The sequence below is a fragment of the Urocampus carinirostris genome, chromosome 4 (genome assembly GCF_059441175.1).
Source record: "Urocampus carinirostris isolate Australia breed hairy pipefish chromosome 4, RoL_Ucar_1.0, whole genome shotgun sequence".
NCBI classification, from domain to species: domain Eukaryota; kingdom Metazoa; phylum Chordata; class Actinopteri; order Syngnathiformes; family Syngnathidae; genus Urocampus; species Urocampus carinirostris.
This window is the reverse complement of record NC_142352.1, coordinates 15,097,535-15,109,517: the sequence shown is the minus strand read 5'-3', so window position 1 is coordinate 15,109,517 and position 11,983 is coordinate 15,097,535. Positions and strand designations below refer to the sequence as shown.

The following is an 11,983-nucleotide window of genomic DNA, read 5'->3' as shown; positions in this document are numbered from 1 at the left end:
ATATGTCATTTGATATGTCTTGTTTATTCTTAATATTTTCAAAGCAACGGGAAACCTTCAAATCAAGGTCATGCCTGTCCTCCTACAGAAATAATCACCAAAGTGTTTCCCTTCGCCTTTTTCAAAATATCTGAAAACGGTCCTGAGAGCCACAAGGGCAGCACTAAAGGGGCTCAGGAGGTAGAGCGCTCGTCTTGGGATCAAGAGATCGCAGTTCAAATCCCGGCTCCTCCGTGTTACATGTCGAAGTGTCCTTGGGTAAGACACTGAACCCCTAAGACCCCCAATAAGCAGGTTAGCGCCTAACATGGCTGCACGGCCGCTATTGGGAAATGTGAAGCACAATGTAAAGCGCTTTGGGAAGTCTTGACTTGAAAAGCGCTATATAAATGCAGATCATTTCATTTCATAAAGAGCCACATGTGGCTCTCGAGCCGCAGGTTGCTGACCCTCGCCCCAACCGTTTAGTTGTTAATCTTGCTTCTCCACTTCTTCTTTGCTTAGGGAAAGGTAATGATTCTACTCAAGGAATGTACTTCCTGTTTATTACGTCACGACTTTGAGCTGCGTTTATGACGCAAAATTGTGCAAAAAATAAATCCATTAGGATTTCACTGTTAAACAGTAACATTTGAACTGGTTGCAACAATAAATTCTACTGTTTACCTTGCAAAAGAAATAAGTATACCGCTACACAACCACTGCGCTTCGCTTGTTATTCTTCCTCGTCTTCACAGCAATCCCCCCTCCTGCCACCCTGTGCTTTACCCTGTCCTGTAGCACCCTCTATAGGAATTGAAGTTCTATAACTCATAATTAGTTCAAACATGCCCTCAATTTATTCTAGCTGGTCAATAATCCCGAGAGGATGCGGCTAGGGAGAAGCTCGGGCGCCCCTGGGGCTAACTCGTATAATCGAGCTTGTGTCCCTCATTATTCCCCCTTACTCTATGCTTTGTGGAGTAATCGGACTTTCTTACCCTTATTGTGAAAGCTCTTTGCCTGAGTAAGCGTTAAAACCAGAGGTTAAGGGAAGTAATCAAATTGAGCCTAAATCCTAAGTAAATCAAATTCAGGTAGTCATGTTTACAGTCATCCTTGGATGGCAGCAACAATGTCAGTGTGTCTTTTTCTGAACTGCTTTCTAGTATCAAACTAAAAACTCGAACAGTGTAAACAAAAATACTGATAGCTTGTTTGTGGATGTAAAATATAGCAGCTTAGTTTTGCAGTTGGCAAGTATCCTTGCCTCTCAGTTTCTTACTGTGCACTGATTTACACTCTGAAACCTATTGAAAAGTAAAAGGCATTTGGATTTGAAGAGTCTGCAATAGATAACTTCTCATGATTAGGTACAGTATTGAAATGATTGTGTTTTGCTGGCATCAAACACTAAATGCATACCCTTTAGCCCAGCTCTCAAATTCAAGTACAAAAACGCAAAGCTGGATATTTAACTTATTCTACTTTGATACATGGATGACATTGTTACTACAGTAGACCCCTAGGATATGGCCCCCCTCCAGGTTGTTTAAACTCTATGGTGTGGAAGATGTTTTCGCCCCCTCTTTATGACATTTTCACTACTATGCGTGAACAACAACAAATTATTTTGCATGCCCAAAAACGTGTAAAATTCCAACTGTGTTAGTACGTATGATAAGTTGCATCCCTAAAAGGCCTGCATGCTACTGGTCGATGTCCTATAAAATGCTGGGCTGCTATTGGTTTGCATCACGGCATCTTGTAGATGCTGATATGCCTTTCTCCTAAGTTTGGAATCTTTGTGCTTCGAAACTGTTTGCCAGGCTGAGATGTAATACCGTATTTTTCAACTGTATTCGTACTGTGATGCTAAACATGTTAAACATGGAAACGAAACTTGCAATTATGAAATAAAAAGGCACAAATAGCAATACTCGCCAAGTTGCATGGTCGTAACTAATCGACGATTAGGAGCATGATTAAAAAAGAGGCGACTGGAGCAAGACAATTTTAGCAAGTAGAAGATTTAAGATAAGTTCCTTTTTACATCCGTCGTATCCTCTGCATCCACCTGCTATTCCACTGTACCAGCTCAAGTCACGTCACACCAACGTGAAAAGAATTTCAATTTTCCTTTATATTTGTTATATAATCATCTGCACGTATGTTACACATATGTAGCAAAGTGATTACTATCAGGCATGAAAACGGGTCAGGACTTAATAAGGTGAGATGGGTGTGGAGGAAATATTGTATTCATTTGTGTATAACGCGCACCACTTATTTTTGATAAGAAATTGGTATAAAATTTTGACTTTTTCTCACCTCAAACTTAGCAATAAAAGTGACAAACCTTGTTGAATATGTGCAGCTATGATTCGAATAACTTAATGACACTAAACTGCGAACACAATAACCACATAAAATTTACAATGTTTTTTGTCCTTAAGTCTGATTTGTCCTTGGATACACCAAAGAGCTGCTTCCCTTGTTGGTGTTTTTTTTATAATTCATGCGCTTGTTACCTCCTGTTTCGATTACTGTAATGCACTACTCTCCGGTCTCCCGAAGTCCAAAATTCAAGAGCCTGCAGCTGGTATAAAATGTTGCAGCGAGGCTTTGAACTAAGACAAGAAAGTTTGATCACATAACCCCGATTTCAGCTAGCCTGCATTGGCTCCCTGTTAGCTTAAGATGTGGTTTTAAGGTTTTGTTGGTAGTATACAAAATCATGGACTTGCTACCTCATATCTTTCAGATTTCATTTCCCCCTATGTTCCGGTCCGGAGCCTTTGCTCTGAAAATGCTGGTCTGCTAGTGATCCCAAGAGCCAAGAAGAGATCCGCAGGTTCGAGACCGTTCTACATTCGGGCACCCGTGCTGTGAAATGCTCTGCCCACAGAGATTCCATCTGCAACTTCAATGGAACTGTTTAAATCTAGGCTTAAAACACACGTCTATTCTATAACTTATGAATGACCAATATTTCACGTTGACAATATCTGTAAATTATTTGTTATTGCAACATCTGTTGCAGCATGGTCATCCTGGAAGAGGGATGACCTCATGTGCGGTCCCTTCTCAAGGTTTCTTCATTTTCCTCATGTTGAGGTTCTTGAGTTTTTCCTTGCTCTCGTGTAGGTTTTAGATCAGGGGACTGTTTCATAATGGTCTGTGGTTTGCAATAATCAGTGGTCTGTGCAGCTCTTTGAGACTCCTTGTGATTAAGGGTGTCACAAATAAACATGACTTGACCCGACTTAACTATTTGCATTTATATCTTTCTCAAGCACTTGTCTTGAGTAGTTAGATACCTTAACCGCTAGGGTCATAGGGACACCATTTCCTGTGGTTTGTCTTGGGCTACAGCCTAGTGGTGCCTAGCCCTCTCCAGGCCAACAAATGTTTTCACACGGTCTCAAACCAGGGACCTTTGGCGTGTTAGGCAAACGTGCTAACCACCGTGAACAAAAATAGTGTGCTAATGTGATCAAATGTAATGTGCGTTTCACACAAATAAATATAGTACTCTTGCCCGTGCAAAACACACTGATTTGGGTTCAAACGCACCACCTCAAATGCCCAATTCCCTATGGGATCCCACAATATCCCCCTACCTAATATAAAACATTTTCTCCTCGGAACTATACAATTCACACGGATCACCCTTTTTTACTTCAAAATGGGGAATTTCTTCTAAAAGTGAGAGATTTTCATGCCTGTACTATAAACTGTTCGTCATTCGTCTTTAAATGCGGAACTGGAGGTTCTAGGCTAATTAACATAGGTTATTTTCCCTCACTACAGCGGTTTCACTTTGCAGTCCCCACCTCAGAATAGATAAATGTCATAGCCCCGGGGTCTACTGTAATAATTCAAGGAAAATTTCAGACACTCACATTCATTGCACATATTCTCTCGCTGTGATCGTAGCGAGATCGGCTTCGTTCGACGGGAACATGCAAAAGTCGTACGTCCTTAAAAGGAAGACGGCACTTGCTGCTGCACTAAAAACTCACTCCTCGCTGTCCCGCCTTGTGCAAAAAAATATCGGGTCGACGAGCAAAGTTTGCAAGCAGCGTGATGAATGTTTAAAGTACCGGAGGACCGTCACATCTCGGGTCCACTCCAAGTTGTCATAAAAAAAAAAAAAAAAACATCTTAATGGCTCAACATTTGACAACTCTGCAAATAAGACACAAACGATGTGTCCTGTCCGTCTTTTTGGCTTATGTGTTCAAAAAGAAATTCAAAAGAAAAAAAAAACTGAGGGAAGTCCAATCGGAGCAAGAGTCGGCCACTATGTCATGCCACTCTTGCCTCCCGTTACAATCGGCCGTGCAAACTCCACAAAGTCATCAATGAGTACAGGCCATGCCCCTAAGAGAGATGAAAAAGGTATTAGAGCTTCAGTTAAAAATATTTAATTTGCCTTTTTAAAAAGAGAAAATGCACTTGATCCTGGAATCCGTGACGTAATTTAAGAAATGGTGCTGGTTATAATTTTAGATTGGGTGGTTTACAAAAAATATGAAGTGAATTGTACAGACGCTGCCCGACTTACGGACGCAAGTTGCTTCAGTGCTATATTTTGTATGTTTAAGGCGTGTCTAAGTAACCTGTACTGTTTTGTACTAAAATAACATTTCATAAAATAATATGCTCTATAAAACATGAATAAAGTTGAGTAACTTACTTTTGGAAGATGCGCTTCAAGAGGTCCTCCTGCGTGTTAAGAGAGTGGCCGAAAAAAAAGCGATCCAACCATTTTCTCAATCGCATCAAGCTTTCTTATGACACTTTTGTTTCAAAAGAAATGTCTCACCTCTTCTTTACACCAACCATATTGAATTGATGCACGAAATATTAAACAATAAAAATGTCAAATATTTTTTTGCGCGCTGGAGATAGTATAGACATCGTATAGACAGTACTGTACAAGTAACCTGTATTGTTTTGTACTAAAAAAATAAACATTTCATGAAGCAATTTGCTCTATAAAGATAAATAAAGTTCAACTTACTTTTGGAAGAAGCACTTCAAGAGTTAGGTGACTTCTTCCTCCGAGGTAAAAAGTGGAGGGAAAAAGAGCGTTCCGACCATTTTCTCAACCGCATCAAGCTTTCTTATTCCAATTTCGTTTCAAAAGTAACGCCCCCCCTTTTCTTTAAAGTTTACACCAACCATATTGCATTGATGCACGAGATATTAAACAATAAAAATGTCTAATATTTTTTAGTGCACTGGAGATACAGTATAGAATGTTTACACACGAACTAGGAAGAGGAAGCTTCTTCGGGGTGGATGCTGGGTGACCTCTCACAGCACCACACTGCGGAAAGAAGCACTACAGTACTCGGAACAAGGTGCACACAATACAAATTCCAACTTGCAGCAATGTCCGGATATTTTTGGACGTCCCGAAAAAAATGTTTGTGTCTATCGTTTTTCGTAAGTCGAGTGGTCGTAAGTAGGGGAGCGTCGGTCATTGGGCACAGGCAGCATTTTTGTGCACAAACCACAAACAGTATTTTTTACAATACAGCCAGTTTAAAATGTTATTTTCACAAAATGCTTTGTGTGATGTTTTTTTAAATGTATTTACCACCTTGAGGGAAACATTAACATACACTACTGTTATGGATCGCTTAGAAACTTCCATTCTTTCACAAAAGCAAAGTTAGAAGGACAATTTTTTCCCCAAATAAAAATCATTATTTCTAACCTTCTCAATGTCTCGCCAATACTTTCCATTTTTCTTGCAAGTCATTTGATTCTTAAAAAGTATGACTTTTCACAGAAATCACACTGATAGTGTATTATCGTAAAAGCAGTGAATTTACCCTCTTCGTCGTAGTTTGACATGTCATCTGCGATCATATTGCCGAAGTCCAGAAGGAGATTCCACGTGTCTTTAGGGATGGAGCGCTTATGATGTTCCTGAATTTTGTGCAGCAATCACATATCCGAGAGAGACAAACGACACGTTGACTCCCTCCCGAGCGTTTTTCCACTCACCTGAAGGAATCGGTTCCAAAGATCCAAAAACTTGAAGCGACCTGTAAGAACTAGATTCCAGTACGCCACAGCCATCTCTAACTCTGAGAAAATAAAAAAGACAAAATAAAACAATCAGTTTGAAAAAAAATACCCCAATAGAGCAGACCCCCGGGATACAACATAGAGTTAAATTGCCGTATAAAGTGGGTTGGAAACCTATTGTGATTAGCCAATGTGTTCTGAAACCCACTCTTCCCAGACATCAAAAAAGATAGTATATAGTAAGTACTACTTGTGTTATACACCTATAACAAATTAAATAGCATTATACATATACAAATGAAAAATAACTTTTGATATACGTTGGTGTCTGCGACTGGCTGGCAACCAGTTCAGGGTGTCCACTGCCCGATGATTGCTGGGATTGGCTAAAGCACCCCCGCGACCCTACTGAGGATAAGCGGTGCAGCTAATGAGATGAGATACCTTTGGTGTAACGTGTTTTGAGGTGGTACAGTGGAGTAGCGGGCGGATGCAGAGGAGGGGGGAGATGGCCGCTTAAAATTAAAACTTATTTAAAACATAGCATGTGCAAGGATTGTCACGCCCGCATAAGACTTTATTGCTTAATCGCCTCCTTATTTTCAATAATCATCCCGATTGATTGGCGTCCGATTACGTACTTGTGTGCTCTCCTCGTTTTCCTTGATAATCTTGAGCTTTCTTTCAATGGTTGTCATGTGTTTGCTTCTCCCTTCACTGCAAGTCTTAGGACTGATAGCAAATACAGTACCATTTTTTTTTTATGGTACTGCTGACTCGCTAAATATTCATGAAAATTCTGAACGAGGTGAGAGAAAGGCATTTTGGGAGGTAGTTCAGCCAATAGCATAATAGCTTCCGTGATGCTGTGGCGCATACCCATAGCAGACTTGCATTTTATATGATAGTGGGTATGAGGAGTTACATCTAAGACCTCAAAGTTTGAATTGTTTATGTTTTGGGCACGCAAAATAATTCGTTGTCATAAATTGGGGAAAATGCATTAAACGCAGGGTAAAAAATATATTTTTGCACACCGTAAAGTAAAAACGTTGTAAAGCGGGGTCGTTATATTCTGAGGGTCTACTGTAAAAGGATTTTTTTTTCAGCGGCTTACCTAAACCCTTCTGCCCAGGATTCTTGGCAAAATTAAACGTAAACTGGTAAAAATCTTTAAACTTCCCCGTGTCTTTGAGTTCCTGCTCTAGTCTTGGAAGGATGGCCTTCAGTTTTTCTGGAGTGTCACAGCTAGGGATTCAAAATGACCATTACTCAAAAACGTAAAGCAATTGTTTCAGTTGCAATTGAAAAAAAACCCAACTCACCCTATGTCTGCCATCCCATCCAGGAACTCTTTCCTGCTAAACTCGCACTGCGTGGCTGCTCGGAACTTCCACGCCACTACCAAAATGCTCATACTGGCCGGGTCCAGGTTCAGATCGTCGCAAAACTGCTGGATCCCGTCAATGCCGATCTTGTTGTCATCCTGCGGATCTGAAAGGGTATGATAACAATGTAGATAACAATGGAATAGGAATGCTGCGAACAGTCACTGAGAATTAGCAGCACCTTTGTATCTATTGTAGAGCTGTTCCAGCTTCTTGCGATCTACGGAATTTTTCATGGATTCTTTGTAGTAAAGGTCGGAATTCTGGAAGTAGTTGTCCGTGGCCACTTCTAGTTTCCAGTCATTCTGTGACAAGCAGTAAACGGCAGTTCTTTCTCCTGCCTGTGTGAAGGACATGAACTGCCGAACTTTGTCTCGCTGTGATGACTTTAACTTGTGCTGGAACCAAGAGGAAATCGGATGAGCATTAGAATAGAATAGAATATACCTTTATTGTCATTGTTACAAAATGGGTTAACATATTGTGACAATGAAATTGGGCATGACACTCCAGTTTCACACATTCACAGTGAGGTAAAAAAGCCAAGAAGATAAAGGAACAGAGAAGATAAGGTTATAAAACAAGGAGGATAAGGTTATAGTTATAATTTACACAATATTTACACAAGAAATGTCGGCATGTAGGCTGTTACATACAGTTTGGTATCGTAATACAGATTGGTATCGTAAGGGTTTGTGCAATTATGCATTTGGTGCAAAAATAGTCATCATAGTTACAAAAAAAATAGTCAACATTGTGCAAGGTGAGCAGTAAACATAGTGCAGTCAACATGTGCAAGAAACATAGACACGAGGACCATTTTACGTTCGTATGAGGTAGGGTTTTTGCAAGAGTTTCAGTTTTTTGTGCGGTGTCTGTTTTAGGGTAGTAATGGCTCTGGGGAAGAAACTGTCTCTGTCAACGGTCGGGTATCATTCCAACTGTTGTGATGATGATGACTATTATTATAAGCTATGTGACTATTACTGTTAATATTATTATTAGTAGTAGTATTATTGAGGTCTCAATATAGTGGAAGCTAGAGCTCTTGTGGGTGATAGGAATGAGTGGAGAGGTGTTGTAAAAGGATAGTGGGATGCTTTGATGCGTTCTAAGGGATGGGCAGGGCACCCGTATGATGCGGCAGGGGTAAACCAGTGAAAGCTGTAGGGCCCTGCTGTAGAAGAGAGGAGTGTGTTGTGTCACCCTGACCCGAGTGAAATGGCCGCTTTCTCGTGTCCCGTTTTATCTGGAGGGACGAAAGCATGACCAACATGGGTGCCCAGATGCTTAACTTGTTTGGGTATTTGGGTTGGCCATGGTCAATTTTTTTGTGTTTTTTTGCTACTTTTTCCTTTTACTTGTTTTTGTATTTGTGTTTGTCTTGCTGTCGGTCACCCCTCTTGAGGGATATGACCAAGGTAGATAGATAGATGGATGGATAGTATTCTTGGTATCCAAATACTATTAGTGAACAGCCTTATACAGTCGGTAGATTTGGTCAAGCTAATAATTAAGTTTGTTATTATTATAACTATTGTCAAGACCAATATTTTTGTTGTTACTGTTATGACTATTGTTATCAACTATGTGACTATTGTTATAGTCATTGTTTTTACATTGCTGTCACCATTTAATCATACAAATTCATTGCAATCTAGATCTATATTTAAAAACAAACCAATGGGGTGAATAAATATGTTGGTGATGATGGTGAAAACGACACAAAAACTAAATAAATTGATATACAATCACATAGAGATAAATTTAAATAAGAACACAAAACAAACCATCTGCACATTTCTTAGTTAGGGTAGACAAGTGGGAGTTTTGATGCTGGTGGTATCTGGCTCAAGCTTTTTAATGCACGGAACAGGACACTGAGCCATGGGTGATCCTGCTGCTTGGGGATACTTTGTATGACAGGCAACACACACTATGAGCACCAATAAGAATTATTGTTATTAAAAAGGATACTCTTATTATATAGTATGCTGAGAATGGATGGAGACAACAATGATAATGATAATGATAATGATAATGACGTTGAAAGTGGTGATGGTGATAATGGAGTGGGTGTGTATCCACAAAACTTACGTAAATATGTATATTCTTGAGATGTTTGTTACATGTAAATACAGAGGATATTTAGCTATAAGATACAAGGCAGTAGCTCAGGAGGTAGAGCGCTCGTCTTGGGATCAAGGGATCCCAGTTCGAATCCCGGCTTGTCCGTGTTACATGTCGAAGTGTCCTTGGGTAAGACACTGAACCCCTAATATCCCTAATAAGTAGGTTAGCGCCTTACATGGCTGCAAGGCCGCTATTGGGAAATGTGGAGCACATTGTAAAGCGCTTTGAGAAGTCATTGACTTGAAAAGCGCTATATAAAATGCAGATCATTTCATTTCATTATTACAATTATTCAGGTAGTGGGGTAGGATCGAATAACCATATCCTTCCTTTTATTCTTTTTCGCACATGTTACGTTCACATTGTTTTTTGACTTGTTGCTTTGTTTTATTTTTGTTTTCTTGGGTTTTAAATCAAATTTCATTCATTCATTTATTCATTCATTCATTTATTCAACCCTTGCGATAACGCGGTTCACTTTCCAAGGTTTCACTACTTTACTAGATTGCATTGTGTTCTGCATTATTATTGGCTAAGCAGTCTGTCGTCTTCTTCTTCTCCACATGTGTGTCAATAATGCTGCAGTTTAATATACTATATTGTCAAGTCATGATTATTTGTATAGACCTTATTTACAAAAAAAAATTCCAAAGGGATGCACAGACCACTATTACACCATCCCCAGATCTGAAACCTACATGAAGGCAAGGAAAAACTCAACCTCAGAATGAGGAAATGAAGGAACTTTGAGAAGCAGCTTGCAAAGTTAACGTTACATATGATACTATTACTCAGAATGTTGACAAAATGTTGTGCAGCTGCAAAGTGTTTGTATAACAAAGTAGACCCACAAGGTACAGCATCCCTGCCATACAACGTTTTCACTTTAAGGTTGTGGAACAAGATGTATTTTTCAGCTTTTCCCCACGATACGACAACAACTAATTATTTAGTAATTACTCATTTTCACACCTTGTGGTTTTCGAGAGTATGACGAGTCGTGTCTCTAAGATGCCTGTCTGCTATTAGTCAAATAAAATATTTTCTGCTGTTGGTTTGCGTCACTGCAGCATGAAAATGCTGATAGCCTGGTGGCTGAACTCCCTCCCACAATGCTCATCTTCATTCAGTTCAGAATCTCATGCGCATTGATAACACTTTTCCAGTCTGTGGTCTAATACTGTATTCTTGTGACTGTGTTCACTATAAGTCCCAAGGCTTGCTGCGATGCTAAGGTGAGAAGCAAAAGCATCACCATGGAAACCCAGCTTGTGATGATTAAGAAATACAAAGAAGTCACATGCATCATTACACTCACCAAGCAATATAAGCTAACCAACCAACGATCGGGCTACTATTAAAAAAAAAAAGCAGCGACCTTTGCATCCACCGGCTAACTCCACTATACCAGCTCAAGTTACGGCTCATCCAAGGTAAATGTGATTAAATTTTCCCTTACCTGTATCTTTATCTATGTTATTAAATCAGAAACACGTTTAATACATGTAACTAGAACTTGAAATATGCTCTTATAATTTATATAATAAATATACTATTTTATCTGGGGTACCAATGGATTGGAACACAATAGCTAATTAGCAATGGATTAAATCCTATGCAATTTCTCTTTATGATCCCAACCTCGGAACAGATTGTGGGGTCTACTGTATATGGTTCCTACTTTAAAAAAATAACTTAACACGTGTGTTTCAAAACTGATCAACCGTGAAACTCGAGGGAATGTTTCATCTTACACTTCAGTATCAAAATCCAGTTGACATCCTTCTCAATGATCTTCTTTCAATTTCAGAGCATCTGAAATATTTGTATTTTTCAACAAAATAGTTGCACACTTGCTATGCAAACACGTAAAGCCTCAAATATATTTAAATGTGTCAACACCTCCCGATGATTTGCAGAATTTCGAGTGGGGAATTAACCTCGAAGGTCAGCCACTGGAAGTCTTGCAGAAATGCTCACAGGGGATTGAACGACTATAAATCTCTGACTGGTCCCCTGACCCGAAGGAACGACTTGGGAGGCTGTCAGCTACTAAATAGGGAAAGGTGCGTGCCACAAGTGCTGTCGTGCACCTTCCAAATATATCAACAACTGACCTTCCCCTTCCATCATAATGCAAATCCCATGCAATGCCACACAAGACTAAAGAAAATATTTTCCAGCATTCTTTGCAGACCCCTCGCATGATGCATTAACCGGATATGCATTTTGAGTCACTTTTTCTAGTATTCTGGAATTGTACCTACCATTTTATCACCCGCTGTTTTGGCCAACATTTCTATTTTTGCCTTGCTGCGCATGCGCCGAGCCACTGCACTACCGCGTTTGCAGCTGAATCATGGGATATGTAGTTCGGAGACGAGATCGTATGGTAGAAACTAATTCAATCTATTAATATATACGGAATATGTTTC

At 39.7% G+C, this 11,983-nt stretch overlaps 2 protein-coding genes across 4 annotated transcripts in view; one reads left to right on the top strand and one right to left on the bottom strand.

Annotated features, from left to right (window-relative positions):
• Positions 1-609: 609 nt before the first annotated feature.
• dcun1d2b (DCN1, defective in cullin neddylation 1, domain containing 2b) overlaps positions 610-11,983 on the bottom strand; it is a 12,185-nt gene continuing 811 nt past the window's right edge. Inside the window, exons 1-7 of one of the 2 annotated variants that reach the window (XM_088333747.1) lie at positions 11,816-11,889; positions 7,597-7,813; positions 7,353-7,521; positions 7,145-7,275; positions 6,004-6,086; positions 5,829-5,925; positions 610-4,365 (exon numbers count right to left, since the gene is read on the bottom strand). In XM_088333747.1, coding sequence (XP_088189873.1) covers positions 4,286-4,365; positions 5,829-5,925; positions 6,004-6,086; positions 7,145-7,275; positions 7,353-7,521; positions 7,597-7,813; positions 11,816-11,869 — 831 coding nt within the window. In that variant the 5' untranslated portion in view covers positions 11,870-11,889 and the 3' untranslated portion in view covers positions 610-4,285. Of the gene's footprint in view, positions 4,366-5,828; positions 5,926-6,003; positions 6,087-7,144; positions 7,276-7,352; positions 7,522-7,596; positions 7,814-11,815; positions 11,890-11,983 lie in introns of those variants that run through there. The other variant, XM_088333748.1, reaches the window with a different exon arrangement.
• The window catches only part of slc9d1 (solute carrier family 9 member D1), a 25,875-nt gene continuing 25,391 nt past the window's right edge, over positions 11,500-11,983 (top strand). The window contains exon 1 of one of the 2 annotated variants that reach the window (XM_088333739.1): positions 11,500-11,614. The gene's annotated coding sequence lies outside the window, so the exon portion shown is untranslated. The remainder of the gene's footprint in view (positions 11,615-11,983) is intronic. The other variant, XM_088333738.1, reaches the window with a different exon arrangement.